Source organism: Strongyloides ratti (genome assembly GCF_001040885.1).
Source record: "Strongyloides ratti genome assembly S_ratti_ED321, chromosome : 2".
Classification (NCBI taxonomy): domain Eukaryota; kingdom Metazoa; phylum Nematoda; class Chromadorea; order Rhabditida; family Strongyloididae; genus Strongyloides; species Strongyloides ratti.
Window position 1 is genome coordinate 6,551,215 of NC_037308.1, and position 16,558 is coordinate 6,567,772.

Consider the following 16,558-nt stretch of genomic DNA (forward strand, 5'->3'; position numbering starts at 1 on the left):
CACAAAAGGAGGTAGATGAAAAAAGTGATTCTGGTATTTCTAATGCATCACAATGTATTTCATCCACAAATGAAGGTAATAATATTAAATATTATCCTGTAAAAGTGACTTTATTCATGGAAGTGTAATTGATAATTTTTTTTCATTTTTTGCACTTTATTTTTTTTTTTTTGTCTTCCTTTATTTTCACTTTTTTTTAGAGATCTCTTTTTGTTAGTGAATCACATATGTAATTGTAACAATAAAAAAAAAAGTGGTTTTTAAAGTATATATTTTATTAATATATGCCATTTCTGACTTTTAATTTTTTTTTAGTTTTTCCAATCTTTACACCTTATAATGGGTTTCAAATTTATTCTAGTGATTCAAATAATGAAGGTTGTAACCATGACAAAATAAAAATTTTTTATCAATATTATTTTTTATATTTTATTAATTTTATATTTTTAGTAAATCAAATGCGTCCAGTTGGTAGTATTGCAGATTATGATCCCCTTAACGGAAATTGGGGATCAGCAAGCAATAATAATAATAATAATAATAACAATAATAATTATAAAAAACAAAATGGTGGAACAATTAAAAATTTGACTGATGCCTTAAGACAATCCTCAATAACAACACCAACAAAAGTTTCTAATCGTACTGATTCTGGTGTAACATCCCCAACAAATACCGTCTCAACACCAAGATTTAACTCAAAACAAACCGGTTTTACTGTTAAAGCTCTATACGATTACACGGCTGCAGATAATGATGAAGTAAGTTTTCTTGAAAATGATATCATTGTCAATTGTCAAAAAGTTGATGATGGGTGGATGACAGGAACTGTACAAAGAACATTACAATGGGGAATGCTTCCAGCTAATTATGTAGAAATGGTTAAACCAGTCAAAAGAAATATTTATATTAAATAATTTATTATATTTTCATTTAATTAATATGAAAAAAATTCCTTTCTCCTTTTTTTTTAAATAACACATAATTTGAATTTTTATTCTTTTTTTTTTAAATTTTTTTTTATATTATATAAATGTAATACTAATATATTCTTTTTTTATTATAATTATTTTATTTGATGTATTATGAAAATAGAATTAAAAAGTGCTAATTCTGATTATTCATTAAATTCATCATTGGATTCTATAACAAATACAAATATCAGTAAAAGGCACAACAAATTAAATCAAGAAGTTAAAAAACAATCTTGTTGTAGTACATGCAAATTAACGGTATGTTAATATTAAATATTATCAATAATAATAAATTTTGAAGGCAGAAACACGTGAAAAAACATGTTTTATAATTCTTCTTAACTTTCTTTACCTAGGATTTATTTCTGTAACATTTCTTGGAATATCATTAGTATTTAGAAAACCATTATGTTACATACTCCATGGTCTTACTAAATATTATACAGCTGAATAAATAACAAAAACATTAAATATTTTAATGATAAACTAAAAATAACGTAATAATTTATTTGTATACTTTATTTATTAATAAAATATTTATTTTTTTATTTTAAAATCATTATCCACATAATTTTGTTATCTAGAAAGTGAAACAATAATAACACCAATAAATGTTATGGAACAAGCTATAATAAGTTTAATAATATTTTTTTTTGAAGAGATTTCATGAAAAAAAAAGATACTCCATAAAGATGATATGACACCTGGTAATGTTGTTATAATAGGAAATGATATGGATTGTGAAAGATTTTCATTTGCAACAAAAAAAGATGACTGTCCTATTGTCCATAAAACTCCAGCTATTAATGCTGGTAAAGCAACTGATGAATTGACATATGGTTTATTTTTTCTAAAAATTAATTACAATTTTTTTTTATGTAAAAATAAGAAAAAAAAAACTTACTTTACTATTCCATAAATGATAAAAACAACTGTTGCTGTTATAAAAATGCCAAATGTAAAAGAAAAAAAATAATCTAATATATGTTTTTTAGGATTTTGTGTTTCAGATTGTTGAAGGATAGTTATTGGTACGAAAACTAAAGCATACATTGAACCAGAAAGAACAGCCATCACTACACCAAGTATTCTATCATAAATTAATGACTTTTCAATAATTTTAGTTGTAGACATGTTTGTTTTTTCTGTAGGAATACTTTGATAGTTATTTCTTGTATCATTATTCATCAAAAATGTTTCATTACATAATTGATCACCATTCTCCATCAAATCATTACTCTCCCTTTCTTCAAAAACATTTTCTTTTTTTATTAAAGAAAAAATAAAACCACCAATAACTACAAATAAAACTCCAATAAAATATGGAATAAATAAAGATGGTGGTTTAGATTCTGTACCAAACCAACCAAATACTGAAGAAAATGCTCCTAAACAACAATTAACAGAATTCCATAAAAGAATACCAACAGACAGGCCAAGTTTATTAATTATAGGAACAGCCATAGAATTACCACACACCCACAATACACCACTTATCAAAGCATATGGTTCAAAAGGAGGAAAATTCTGAAAGGAATTGATGACAAAAGAAGATATTAATATTGCCACAGCCATAATTAATTGGGAAAAAATGCCTATAGTTAAAAAAAGAAAAAAAAAAGGATATTATAGGTAAGTGATAAAAAAAAAACAACAACAAATAAACATAAAAACATACCATCACCAGCATCATATTTTTTTAATGGAACAAACATGGACCCAAATGCTACAGATGCTATAGCACATGCACCCAAACCAAAACCAAGCGTCATTATTTAAGTATCAATTTTATAAAAATATTTTTTTAAACTCTCTATAAAAAAAAAAAATAATACGTGTATAATTTTAAATAAAAATTGTAATAAAATAACTTTAAAAATTTATAATAGATAAAAATTTTTCTGATTGAATAGACACCCACGAAACGAGAAAACTTGAGATAACAAATTTTTTACCCTGGCCATCTAATATTATATTAAAAAAACACAATTAATGATAAAATAAAGATTATAATTTAAAAGTTTTTTTTTTTGATAAATTGTGTGTTAAGGTTTAACATAAAAATTTTTCCCTATTTGTTACTTTCTTAATTCATCATAAACTTTTACAATCAAAATGTTTTTAATCAACACTGATTATCTTAATATTTAAATTAAAAATATTACAATTTATAATGACATTTCATTTTAACAATTTGTAAACAAAAAGTATTTTTCTTATAAATTTTTAAATATATAAAATGTTAATTTTAAGAAATCAAAAGACACAAATAATGATAAATAAATTTAGTATATCATAATAATTTATTTTAATTTAATATTACTATTCCATATACATATATATATATATATTTATTGGAAAAATATTTTTTATTAAATTATTAAAGAAATAAGACATAAATAAACAAATAAAAAAATTTTTTTAATAAACAAATCAACATGAAAAATCAATAATTTTTGTAGCTAAAATACATATGTAGGATGAATAAATAAACTTGAAAAATAGTATAAATATATACAGAGAATAAATACAAATAAAATATTATTAAAATTTTTTTTCCCCATTAATAGTAGTATATATTTATTAAATTATATATTGAAATAAAAGATCAAAAAAAAAATGTATTTCTTCATACTCTTCTCAAGTATATATTATATATATATAATATACATATATTTATATTATATACTTTTACTAGAAAGTAAAAGTTATAGTGTAATGGAATTTTAGAACTTTTAAAAATGTAAAGTAATAAAAACTTTTTGGAGTTCTGTTCCTCATTTATTGTTTTACTTTATATCCATATATCTTTATTTTTATAACAATTTTTTAATACTAATAAAGAAAAATATATTTAACAGATTAAAACTAAAAAGAAAATATAATTTTTTAACAATTATGCATAATACAAAAAAAAAAAATTCTTTAATTAATTAACATTTTTTTAAAAAAATTTTTTTGTTATTTTATTTAATAATAAAGTATAACAAAAATACTTTCATTTTTTTTGTTAAATTTTACTTTCTAAACATGCATCTACATATATATTTATGTAATACATATTTATTTTATTCAACAAATATTTTTATATAGATATAACCTTTTATTAATATGATCAAATACTGAGAAATTATAATATTTAAAAAAAAATATATTTATTTTTTTATATTTCTTTAAATATCAACTTTTCTTATAACATTAAAAAAAAAATCTTTTATATTTGTTATTTTTTATACCACAGAGTAAAATGGCAAAAGGAAAATAACACAATTTGGTATATAAAAATTTTTTTCTACTTATCTTATTTTTTTTTATATATATAAATTAATTATCAAAAATATACTTCATTAATTTTTTTTTATTGTTAAAATTTATGCATTTTTAACATTTTTATATAATATTTTTTTCTCTAAAATATGTGCCATGGAAATTAAAATAAAATGTTTATGTAGGGAAAAAAATTGATATATTATTCTTTTGTTTCAAATATTTATATATAAACACATAAATGATTTTATATATAATTGTGATAAAAAGAGATTTAATTAATCTTCAAAAAAAAAAAAATGTTGTTATCTTTTATATTATTCTTTTTTGATATTTTATTTTATATTTATTTGCCTGAACAATCACTAGAATATTTTATTATTAGGTTAATTTTTGTTTTAAAAAGTTATTAACATTATATGAAATATATATATATATATAACATATAATTATTTTAGGGTTGCAGGTGTTTCAAATAGGCTGCTTTTTGATATTGCAAAATTATGTTTATTTTTATTTTAACTTTTGTCCTACATATACCAAGGGATAAAGGAAAAGTAGGTATTTGAGGAGATTTTTTTTATTTATTATTTAACTATAGTTTTAAAGGAAAATTTTAGAAATTTTTATTATATGATTATTAGTATTTTGTTACGTATATATTATCTAAAAGATTTTATTTAAATTTTTATAAATCTTTTATATATATTTTTTTTCTAAAAATATAAAAAAAGAGATTTTTTTTTAAATAAATCTTGACCTTTTTTTCTTTTATTCTTTTTTTAGATATATTTGATTATAGTTTGTTGTTTAACAAATTATTAATAGACTAATAATATATATATATATATATATCGATAAGATATTAATAAAGGACAATAGTAATTTTGATGAAAAAAGAAGTCTTCTTTAATGACACTTTTCTTCTTTTATATTTCATAGATATATTTATACCAAAAATATAAATACATTTTATTCATATATGGGATATCTTTTCTATTGGTTACTTTTTTTAAAAACTCAATACTAGCATTTATGCCTTTTTACTATAAAGTCTTAAGAAATTTATATATATATATATATAAACATATTTTGTGCTAAAACCTTATCTTTATATATAATTTTATTTTCCCTCTTCATTTATATTTTAATATTTCTATGTGTACAATTTATAATGTCTGTTTCTTTTAACATATGTCTATAAATATATATATATGACATAATTCAAAGAAAAAATTATTAAGAATTACCATTAAGAGAATATATATATAAAAAAAAAATACTATTTTTATATCACATATAATTTTTTTTTACTTACTACCAAAAAATTTTCTCATCTGACATCATTACACATAATACAATATGTAGAAGTAGAAAGAATAAGAGAGAAGATAAAAAGCAGAATAATGAAGTAATAATAATGAAAGAATGTTTTTTTTTTTTTTATTGTTTATTCATACATATATTGTTATTATTTTTTTTAAATATATATACAAATATATTTTTATGAATAGATAAAGTTTTTGTATATAAAGGAACTTCTTAAATAATCCTCCAGATTATATAATATAAATTGTATATAGTATGGGACAAGATAAATAAAGATGATTGCCCTTATGGGAGTTTTTACTTTATCAACATGCGTTTTCCCTTAATTATTCCACAAGGATACATTTCCTTTTTTTTTTTTTTTTAAAAGATGATTACTCATTTATTGTGTTTGGAAAAAGTTAAAATATTTAAAACAAAACTTTTTATTTAAAAGTTTTCGTTAAATAGTAGTGATATATGTATATATATATATATTTTTTTTTTTAAATTAGTTTTATACAAATTTATATATGACGATAGTGTATTGGTAAGAAAATGAGTATATAATGAATAGAATATTAAATTTCTATTAATTTTCTTCGTCCTCAAATTTTAAATTTTTACTTATCTATCAATTATAAAGAAAGATGGAGCTAATATAAATAAATGTAATTTTTTTTTTTATCTCCAAATTTTTGAAACTGACTATTTTTTTATTTATTTATTATTATTATTTTATATATATATATTATACATCCTTATTATAATTTTTAAATAAAAAAAAAATTTTTTTTTTTCCTCCATTCATTTATTTATTTTATATATTTTTCTAAACTTTTAAACCATAATAGTATTTCCATAAAATATATGTGTATTAAAAAGAAAATTTATGTTAATGGAATAAAGTGTTAAAAAACTTTGTTAACTACTTTTTCATGTCATTTTTGCTTTGTTGTATATATTAACTAAACAACCCAAATTTAGTTAAAGCTTATATATTATTATATCTTTATATAAATGAGAAAATAATAGTTATTTTCTAAATTTTTCCCTCCAATAATAGATTTTTAAAGATATGGTAAATAGAAAAAAGAGATAATACTTTTTAATGATGACAAAAGTGATAAAATTTTTAAATAGAAGATTAAAAATAATAAAAAGTTATTAAAATATTACTATAAAATAAAACTTTTTTTTTTAAATAATCTTTTTTTATCAAATAATTTTTTTATACTATTTTCTTTATTAAATTTTATTAGAAACTAAATGTAGATTAAAAAACATTTTTAGATAAAATAATATTATATTTATTTTTTTTTTTTCTAATCTTTGTACTTTTTTATTATTATTAATATTATTTAATAAATTTTTCAGATTTTGTATGCTTAATTTATATGTATTTTTTTAAAGAAAAAATAATAATAGTGTTATTATTGAAGAAAGAATAAAATATAATATTCTCTCCTATCAATATTCACTCTCTTTTAACATTATAATTATTTCCTCAATAAAAACCCATATTGACAACAGTAGTTTGGGAGTCTGATATAAAGATTTATTTATATAAAGTAAATGGCAGAAGGAATATATATATATAATATTAAGAAAAAAGCTCTTTTGATCTGAAGAAAAAGAAAAATTTTTGTTTAACATTAATTCATTGTTAAATATAAAAATATATGTATAAAATTTTATATATACATATTATCCGTATTCTATGAAATTGAAAGTTAAAAGATAATTCCTTTTCTATTGACTATCAACAAACTTTTAAATAAATAATAGTGATATTTTATATGATTAAAAATAAGAAATGTTAAGACCAACTACTTCTAAAAAAATTGAAAATGGTGAGGAAGTTATTGGAATGTTAAGTCATGAAAATGTCTATGTTGGAGCTAATGAAAGGAATCCTCTAAGTACAACACAACCTGTAAGATTTTTTTTTTTAACTAATTATCTAATTAATTTTTTTAATATTTTATAGTTACGAAGTACCTCCAGTCCTCATCATAGTCCTTTATTTAAAAGAGCCTCAGCACGATGGTGGAATCCACAATTTGATTCTACAATTCTTGAAACAGAATATTGGAATTGTAGTTTTCCATTACTTAGAAAACGTTTTCGTTTAGGTCTTATATATATTCTATTAACATCTTCTATGTGGATTACATATCTTAGAATATTTGAACAAGATACACCTGTTCATTGGACTGTTTTTACAATACACCTTTTAATATGTAGTGGATTAATTATATTTTCTAAATATTCTATACATTATCAACGTTTTTATATGCCAACATCATTTTTATGTACTTTTTTAATTTTTATTACAACACAATTAATTTTTTCACAACAAAAATCTCCAATAATGGGACCTGTTGCTACATTAACTACTAGTATTCAAGTTGTTTTATTAGTTTATACTGTTATACCATTACCATTATATGTTTCAATTATATTTACATTAATATATTCAATATTATATGAAATATTAACTAGACAACAAATATATTTAAAAGAAGGTGATATTCCTCCTGGTGTTAGAATGTTATTACATATATGTATTCACCTTCTTGGTATACATTTATATATATTAACACAAGTTAGGCAAAGAATAACATTTTTAACGGTAGCTATTAGTTTAATGGCTAAAAATGATTTAAAACAAGAAACAACATTTAAAAATGCTATGATTGCTTCTGTTATGCCTGAAAAATATGCAACTGAAATATGTAAAGATGCCAATGAAATGAGAAGACCATCACAATCAGAACACTCAGCTTATAGAATGTCTAATGCAACAACTGTTAGATCTTCTGGTGATGAAAATGGTCCATTAACATCACCACCAAGTGTTGGTCAGGCTCCTGATGTTAGAAAATTTAGACCATTTACAATGAATTTAATGACTGATGTATCTATATTATTTGCTGATATTGCTGGTTTTACAAAAATGTCATCAAATAAAAGTGCTGAAGAATTGGTTAATCTTTTAAATGATTTATTTGGAAGATTTGATAATTTATGTAGAACATGTAAATGTGAAAAAATTAGTACATTAGGTGATTGTTATTATTGTGTTTCTGGGTGCCCTGAACCACAACCAGATCATGCTAAATGGGTTGTTGAAATGGGATTAGCAATGATTGTAGCTATTAGGCAATTTGATATTGATAGAGGACAAGAAGTTAATATGCGTGTAGGTATTCATACTGGAAAAGTAATGTGTGGAATGGTTGGTACAAAAAGATTTAAATTCGATGTATTTTCTAATGATGTAACATTAGCTAATGAAATGGAATCAACTGGAATTGCTGGAAGAGTACATATAAGTGAAGTTACAGCAAAATTTCTTAATAATCAATATATTTTGGAGGATGGACCTATACATAATGGTATGAAAACATATTTTATTGCTGGAAGAACTAAAGAATGTGAAGAGGAATGGTTAAATTATTGGAAACAATTTCAATCACCACAACAAATAGTACAAGAACAAAATAATATTAGTGGAACTGCAACAAAAGGTGCCATTGAAACTGGAAATAGTTTTAGAAGAAAAATTGTTGGAAAATTAAAAAGTGTCCAATCGGCAGCCTCTACAAGAGCATCCCCAAATTCATTTAATGCTACTGGTAGTTTTAAACATAAAAAACAAAATCAACAACAACCTAGAAAATTAATGACAACATCAAATTTAAATGTTACAAATGATGATGATATAGAATTAGCTGAATCTAGAAGAAAAAGTAGTAGTTTAATGGCATTAGCTAAATCATCATTTTCTTCATCAATACCAGAAAAAAGTAATCCTCATGATATTGAGGATGATGAAACATTAATAATAGCAAAAAGAATTGGTGGTAAAATATCTATTGACTTGGCAAATGATAATAGTATTTGTAATAGTTTAAGGGGTAGTCAAAGTAGTGGATTACAAAATTTATCTGAATGTGCATCAATGAATGCTCTTGATACAGCAATAAGTTTACATAATAATGCAACTTCTCTAACAAGAGGTGGAACAGATGACAGAGAGTATGATCAAAAATTGGCTAAAGCAATACAAAGTGATGCTGATTTTGTAAGAAATTTTTGGAAACATGGTGATTCATTAAATAGATGGACATTAACATTTAAAGATAAAGATATTGAAAAAGAATATAGAGCACATTTTAGTGAAGGAATATATAAAGAGGAAGATGATGAAAATAAAATTGAAGGAAATAATAATATTTCTATTAGAAATAAAAAAAAAATAAAGACAAAAAAATTGTCATATAATGGTATATTAGTTGATTTAGCTGTTTGTGGTATTAATTATTGTATAGTATTACTAATATTACTAGTAACATTAGATAATTATAATATTGGTTTTATAATATATTCAATAATAGCTTCAATATTTCTTCTTTTTGGAATAGTACTATTTTGTGCTCCAATAGTAACAGATAAAGTAATCTTACCAAATATTCATCAATGGATACCTAGACATATACTTGGTTTAACTTTAATAGCATTACCTTTAGGATGTGCTTTAACAATTATGCCATTATGTAACAAAAAAGAAACTTCAGATTCTATTTGCCTACCAATATCATCAATGACTGTAAGATTAGTATTTAGTTTGGTAATTCTTATAATAATATATGCTCATGCCAATTTTTCACAATTAGGATGTTGGGCTAAAACATTTCAAGGATTAATGATAGGATTAATATTTCTTGGTGCAACATCATATTGTCAAAGAAATTTAAATAATATGATGATAAAAGATAATACAATTAGAACAATTAATACATTTAATATTCTTCCATTTGATGATAAAGATAATTGTAATGGTACTTTACCGGTATGGGCAGAAGAAAATTTTGGTAGCCCTTTATTTATATGGGAACTTGTTGTTGTAGTTATATTATCTGTTATTTTAGTTGGATTTTCAAATTATCAATTTGAAGCTGCTGGAAGAATATCATTTTATGGTGATGTTGTTTCAAAAAAAGATACTCATCAAATGGTTGTTGTTAGAGATCAAGCAGATTGGTTATTAACAAATATTATACCACCACATGCATTAAAAAGATTAAATAAAGATCAAAAATATTCAAAGAATCGTTCATTGGTTGCTGTAATGTTTGCTACAATAACAAATTGGAATGAAATGTATGAAGAAACATTTGAGGGTGGTAGAGAATTTATTCGTGTTCTAAATGAAATAATAGGTGATTTTGATGATTTATTAGATAGACCAGAATTTGATCATGTTGAAAAAATAAAAACAATAGGTAGTACATATATGGCAGCATCGGGTTTAAATTCAGATAGAAGAAAATTATGCCTTCATCCTTATGAACATTTATATCAATTAATAGAATTTGCTTTAGCTATCCAAAATGTTTTAGCTGAATTTAATCAAGATTTATTAAATTTTGAATTTATTATAAAAATAGGAATAAATATAGGTCCAGTGACTGCTGGTGTTATCGGAACAACCAAATTATATTATGATATTTGGGGAGATACTGTTAATATAGCTTCAAGAATGTACTCTACAGGTGTTAATAATAGGATTCAAGTATCACAATATACTAAAGATTTATTATGTGATAGATATGATTTTCAATTTCGTGATCATATAGAAGTTAAAGGTGTTGATGGTGGAATGGATACTTATTTACTAACAGGACGAAAAGGTGAATCACCTTTTTATTCAAAAGAAAATAAAGATAATATGTAGAAAAATATTATTACCAAAATTTACATACAAAATTATTTAAAAAAAAAACGTTATTTTTTTAATTTCAACAAAAAAGATCTCTTAGCTTATCTATATTTTTGATATAAAAAAGAAATTAAAATAGATATGAACTAGGATAAAATATATTTAGTAAAAATATATATATATATATATATATACATATTTATATATATATATATTCGGTGACAACAATGAAACTCTTAACAAAAAAAAAAATAATAAAAGATATAAATAATTTTTAAATTTATTTATAAAAAAAAATTTAAATTATATAATATAATAATAAAAACTAAAGATAAATAATACTGCAAAAAAAAATTCTTTCTTTTTGTTCTAAATATGTTTTGATAAGATTATAAATAAAAATATAAATCTATGTAAATATATTAAATAAATTATATTTAAATAAAAAAAAATCTTTTTTTTTAATATTTTTTTAAAAAAATACTTTTTAAATTATCAATAAAAATATTTCTTTATTTTTATAACAATATTTATTATGATATGGTATAGTATAGTATAAATTTAGAAGATAACATGAAAGAAATATTAATGGGAAGAGATATATTTTTAACGAGTGCTTATTATATAAAGAATGATTTTTTGTAAGTATTTATATATTATTTCTTTATGTTATAAATATAAATTTGTATTGTAAAAAAGTTCACATTATTTAATTTAAATGTTTTTTTTTTGTAGTCTTGGAAACGATAAAGGGATTGTTATTGTTACAATGTTAACAGCTAATATCAATTTGTTTTCCTTTTTTTGTTCAACAAAAAACAATAATAATACAATTTTGAGAAGAGGAAAGTTTTTTTGTTTTCTAATTATAGTTATTTTAATAATACATGCCAATATAATACTTTATTTTCGGTTTGTCTTGTTTTAAAAAAATCTGAAATTCTTGAAATAATTGATGAGTCAAAAGATGACTGATTTACTATTTAGTTAATTGTGTTTTTCAAGTGAAGAAGGAATATTAATAGATTGTTTTTAAAATATAGAAATAGTAAATTTACTACTTTTCTAAAATATGAAAAATGGAAGTATTATTTTTACATGTAACTAATGAAAAGAAAAAAATAAGTATTATAAAAAAAGATAATTGTTAATGAGAATATTAATTTCAAATTATTATTTGGCTTAATTTTAAAGTAACTGACGTATTAGAAATTTTTTTTGAATATTTGAATATTAAACATATGTATAATTTTTTTTTTAAAAAATTGCTATGTTGATTGAATATAAATTTTTTATACTAAAACAATAAAGAAATAAAGAAAAATAAATAACTAAAAAATTTTTTGTAATAAAAATTAAAAAAAACAACTTTTATTGGAATTGGATTATGCAACTATATTCATTCAATAGCCTTTAAGACGGGATGAATTTTGAATATAATCAACAATATTAGAAAATTAAAACTTCAGGAGTTATAGAGAGTCAAAGTTGAAGGGCGAAATTGTGGAATATTTTTTTTAAATCTCGACTTCCATGATAATATTGTAAATTTTTAAAATAAATACTTTATTCTAGATCATTTTTTTACGAGAAATTCATTAAGCCTATTCACATTTTCATAGGACTTATAAAAATGAAGTTATGATAAGAAATATACTTGAAAAAAAGTTTTAAGAATTTAGTGATAACTCAAGTTAATGAAGTCACAGGTTTATGAAATTGGATGCGCTGTGCTTTATTCGTGATTTTAGGTATACCTTACGTTGAAAAGATTTTTAAATTTTCAGCCGTTCTTGAAATATTATGCTTGGTACTTTTTCGCGCGCAATCCATTGTCACCATTTTTTATATCTCGAAAATGGTTAAAGATATAAAAATATTTTGAAGGTAGGCCCTATATGAAAACTTATTAGAAGTCGATTGCAGAAATCTGCTTGAATTTATCATGATTTTGGAGCAAGATATGACCAAGGGCGGAAATTTTTCTAAAATATTCATTGTTCCCGACTTTTTCAGTATCTCAAGAAATAATTATCCTATGAAGATGGGACCAGTTTCATTCGATTTCTATTCAAAGTAGGTCTAGAATATTAATTTTCATAGCTATAACATTATTATTTTCAAAGATTCAAAAATTGGCTAAAATTATTCTAAATTTCCGACTTTGCCTCTAAAACTGTGACCAAAAATAAACAACTTTTTTTGGAATTTGAATATGCCACTATAGTCATTCGATAGCCCTTGAAACGGGATGAATTTTGAATATAATCAACAATATTTGAAAATTGAAATTTCAGGAGTTATAAGGATTCAGAGTTGAGGGCAAAATTGGGGAATATTTTTTTGTAAATTTCGACTTCCATGATGCAATGAGATATTTTGAAAATAAACAGATGATTCTAGATCAATTTTTTACGAGAAATTCATTAAGCCTATTCATATCTTTATAGGACTTCTAAAAACGAAGATATGATAAGAAATATGCTTGAAAAAAAGTTTTAAGAATTTAGTGATAACTCAAGTTAATGAAGTCACAGGTCTATAAAATTGGATGCGCTGTGCTTCATTCGTGATTTTAGGTATACCTTACGTTGAAAAGATTTTTAAATTTTCAGCCGTTCTTGAAATATTATGCTTGGTACTTTTTCGCGCGTATTCTATTGTCACCATTTTTTTATATCTCGATAGTGGTTAAAGGTATAAAAATATTTTTAAGGTAGACTCTATTTGAAAACTCATTTGAAGACGATTGCAGAAATCTGATTGCATTTACCTTTATTTTGAAAAAAGTAGAAGAAAAAAAAATGTTGTGGAAATAACTTGTAAGAGTGATAAAAAAGGATTAATGCTTTATTCTATATTAGTACTTTAAATATTATTTAATTTAATTATTATGTGTTATTATAATTCATCTGATTTTATATCTAATGGTTTAAAAATAATAAAACTACATTTTAAATCTTTTGATACTTTCATTACAGCAGAGTTATTATTAAATTGTCCCGTATAATGTGGTGCCGAAAAAATTGTAACCAATTTTCTATCACCAAAAAATTCAAAACCATCTTGAACCATTTGATGAGCTCTGACAACTAAATCTATTTGAAGAACACTCATAAATTGTTTTAATGCTGTTGTACCAAAAACTCTGGCTGCCCCACGAGGTGACTCATCATACTGGTCAATATTAGAATCAGGATCTGCCCATGTTAAATCAGCCAATAATCCAAGATCAGGTATATCACAAGGTCTTTCTATTTGATCAAATTGTTCAAATTCCGTTAAATCTTCTGATATTCCACCGTGCATACAAAGAATTTTTTTTTCAATTAATGCACAAAATGGCATATTGGCAAAAGCTGTTTGAAAAATGTCATAAAGATGAGTGGAGTATCTTTTTTTACATTCAGACAAAAATCCGTATTGTGTATTGACTGGTCTAAAAAAATAAATAAAGTATGGTAAAGACAAATTTACCTTGATTCATGGTTACCTCTTAAAAGTATAATATCTTCAGGATACAATATTTTTAATGAAAATAATAATATAATGACTTCAATAGAAAAAGGTCCTCTATCAACATAATCACCAAGAAAGACATATCTAGTTTTAGGTGGATAACCATTATAATTTAATAATGCAATAAGATCCTCAAATTGTCCATGAATATCTCCAACAACAATGATATCAGCAGCCGTATGAATTAACAATGGCTGCATCCAAAATGTTTCCCTAACTCGATAGATAACTTCAAGAAGTTCTTTTTCAGAAAATAAACATGTTGCTAATGATGGAATCCAGTCATCTGTCAACCTCTTAACATACCCTTCAATTCTTTTTTTAATAACTTCTACTTCTTCTTTAAGATTAAAAAAAGGATCTGCATCATACATTGTTAATACCCCTGGATTATTGATAATATTTTTATTTTCAATAGGATCTTTTTTTGAAGCTTCCATTATAACATCATTATTACTCTGATCAGCCATTAATAGTGTAACTATTTTTAAAAAAAAAATAGCAAATAAAATAATATTTCTTTCATATTCATGTAAATATATTGAAAATAAATTTGAATATATTAAAAAATTTTAAGCTGTAATATAAAAATTTTTTTATTTGAAGATTAATTAAAATAAAATATAAATAAATTATTAAAATATTAAGGTAAAATTATTTTATCTTTATAATAATTATATTTAGAATGGTTATAAATTAAAAAAAATAATTTAAATGGAAACTTTATATGAAAACTGATTAAAAATTAGTTACAAAAATGTTACCTAATTTTGTAAATATTTTAGATAGAAATATAGTTAAAAAATGAAAACAATTTTTATAATAATAATTTAAAATACTAACTTATATCAATACTTATAAAGTATAAAATTTTCTTGCAAAATATGTATGTAAACTTTCAATATAATAATTCTCCCAGATGTTATAGTGTAAAGGGTTAAATATAATTTTAAATGGTGAGATAGAAAGTGGCAGTAGTGTCTTACGCTCATATCCTGCTGAATGCACCGGATCCCGTCCGATCTCCGAAGTGAATCAGCTGCGAGCTATCTTAGTACTTGGATGGGAGACCTCCTGGGAACCGTTAGTGGCGTAAGTCGCCTTTTTGTTAAAAATTAACTTTTTATAATTAATAGTATTTTTATAATGTTTTATTGTAATAACAATAATTATATTTATTGCATCTTACAATTCAAATTAAAATATATAATTTTATCATCTTCTAATACTTACATCGCAAACCTTACTGTTAACTATTAAATTAAACAAATATTCTGATTTCAATAATGCTTATAAAAGATTCATGAACGTAATATAAATTTTTTATAATAATATAATATTTCACAATACCATAAATATCATATTATTTTTTTTAAGTGGAGATGAGTATGGTTGCAATGTATATTAAATAATAAAAATAAAACTTTTAAAATAAATTTATTTTATTTTGTTTAATGGTAAGTTTATCTATTTTTAAATTAATGATATACATTTGATTATATAATAATAAAGAAATTTAAACTATACAAGGTTTTTTTATTATGATGTTTTTTTTTAATTTACTTACAGAGTGTCTGAATGTACATGAACATATTTAACAATAAGTGAATTATAAATTTTATATTTACAGTTAAATGTTATGGTATGAATTTAAACAAATTTTGATCTTTATTTAATCGTGAGAGTTTTATCATTATAAGATGGAAGTCATTATATAATAATAAAATATAAAGAAAAGAATCTAACTGAATCTTCATTATTT

General features: G+C 22.2%; 5 protein-coding genes across 5 annotated transcripts in view; 3 read left to right on the forward strand and 2 right to left on the reverse strand.

Moving 5' to 3' along the window:
• SRAE_2000208300 (LIM and SH3 domain protein 1) overlaps nt 1–917 on the forward strand; it is a gene marked incomplete at both ends in the record, with an annotated part of 1,405 nt that extends 488 nt beyond the window's left edge. The window contains 2 exons of the mRNA XM_024653110.1: nt 1–75; nt 451–917. The exon at nt 1–75 is cut by the window's left edge and continues 157 nt beyond it. Of these exons, the coding sequence (XP_024506619.1) occupies nt 1–75; nt 451–917 (542 nt within the window). The remainder of the gene's footprint in view (nt 76–450) is intronic.
• Nucleotides 918–1,085: 168 nt separating this feature from the next.
• On the forward strand, nt 1,086–1,428 carry SRAE_2000208400 (Hypothetical protein; the record flags this gene model as incomplete). Its single annotated transcript, XM_024653111.1, has 2 exons — nt 1,086–1,232; nt 1,276–1,428. 2 exons carry the CDS (start codon nt 1,086–1,088, stop codon nt 1,426–1,428), a joined length of 300 nt encoding a protein of 99 aa, XP_024506620.1.
• A 122-nt stretch (nt 1,429–1,550) lies between these two features.
• Nucleotides 1,551–2,746, reverse strand: SRAE_2000208500 (Transmembrane protein 144; the record flags this gene model as incomplete). Its single annotated transcript, XM_024653112.1, has 3 exons — nt 1,551–1,824; nt 1,879–2,569; nt 2,653–2,746. The coding sequence occupies 3 exons, from the start codon at nt 2,744–2,746 to the stop codon at nt 1,551–1,553; spliced, it is 1,059 nt and encodes a 352-aa protein (XP_024506621.1).
• A 4,619-nt stretch (nt 2,747–7,365) lies between these two features.
• On the forward strand, nt 7,366–11,292 carry SRAE_2000208600 (Adenylate cyclase type 9; the record flags this gene model as incomplete). The annotated part of the gene is made up of 2 exons (XM_024653113.1): nt 7,366–7,485; nt 7,540–11,292. The coding sequence occupies 2 exons, from the start codon at nt 7,366–7,368 to the stop codon at nt 11,290–11,292; spliced, it is 3,873 nt and encodes a 1,290-aa protein (XP_024506622.1).
• Nucleotides 11,293–14,178: 2,886 nt separating this feature from the next.
• SRAE_2000208700 (Calcineurin-like phosphoesterase domain, apaH type and Serine/threonine-specific protein phosphatase/bis(5-nucleosyl)-tetraphosphatase domain-containing protein) lies at nt 14,179–15,266 on the reverse strand (the record flags this gene model as incomplete). The annotated part of the gene is made up of 2 exons (XM_024653114.1): nt 14,179–14,716; nt 14,755–15,266. The coding sequence occupies 2 exons, from the start codon at nt 15,264–15,266 to the stop codon at nt 14,179–14,181; spliced, it is 1,050 nt and encodes a 349-aa protein (XP_024506623.1).
• Between the last annotated feature and the right edge of the window lie 1,292 nt (nt 15,267–16,558).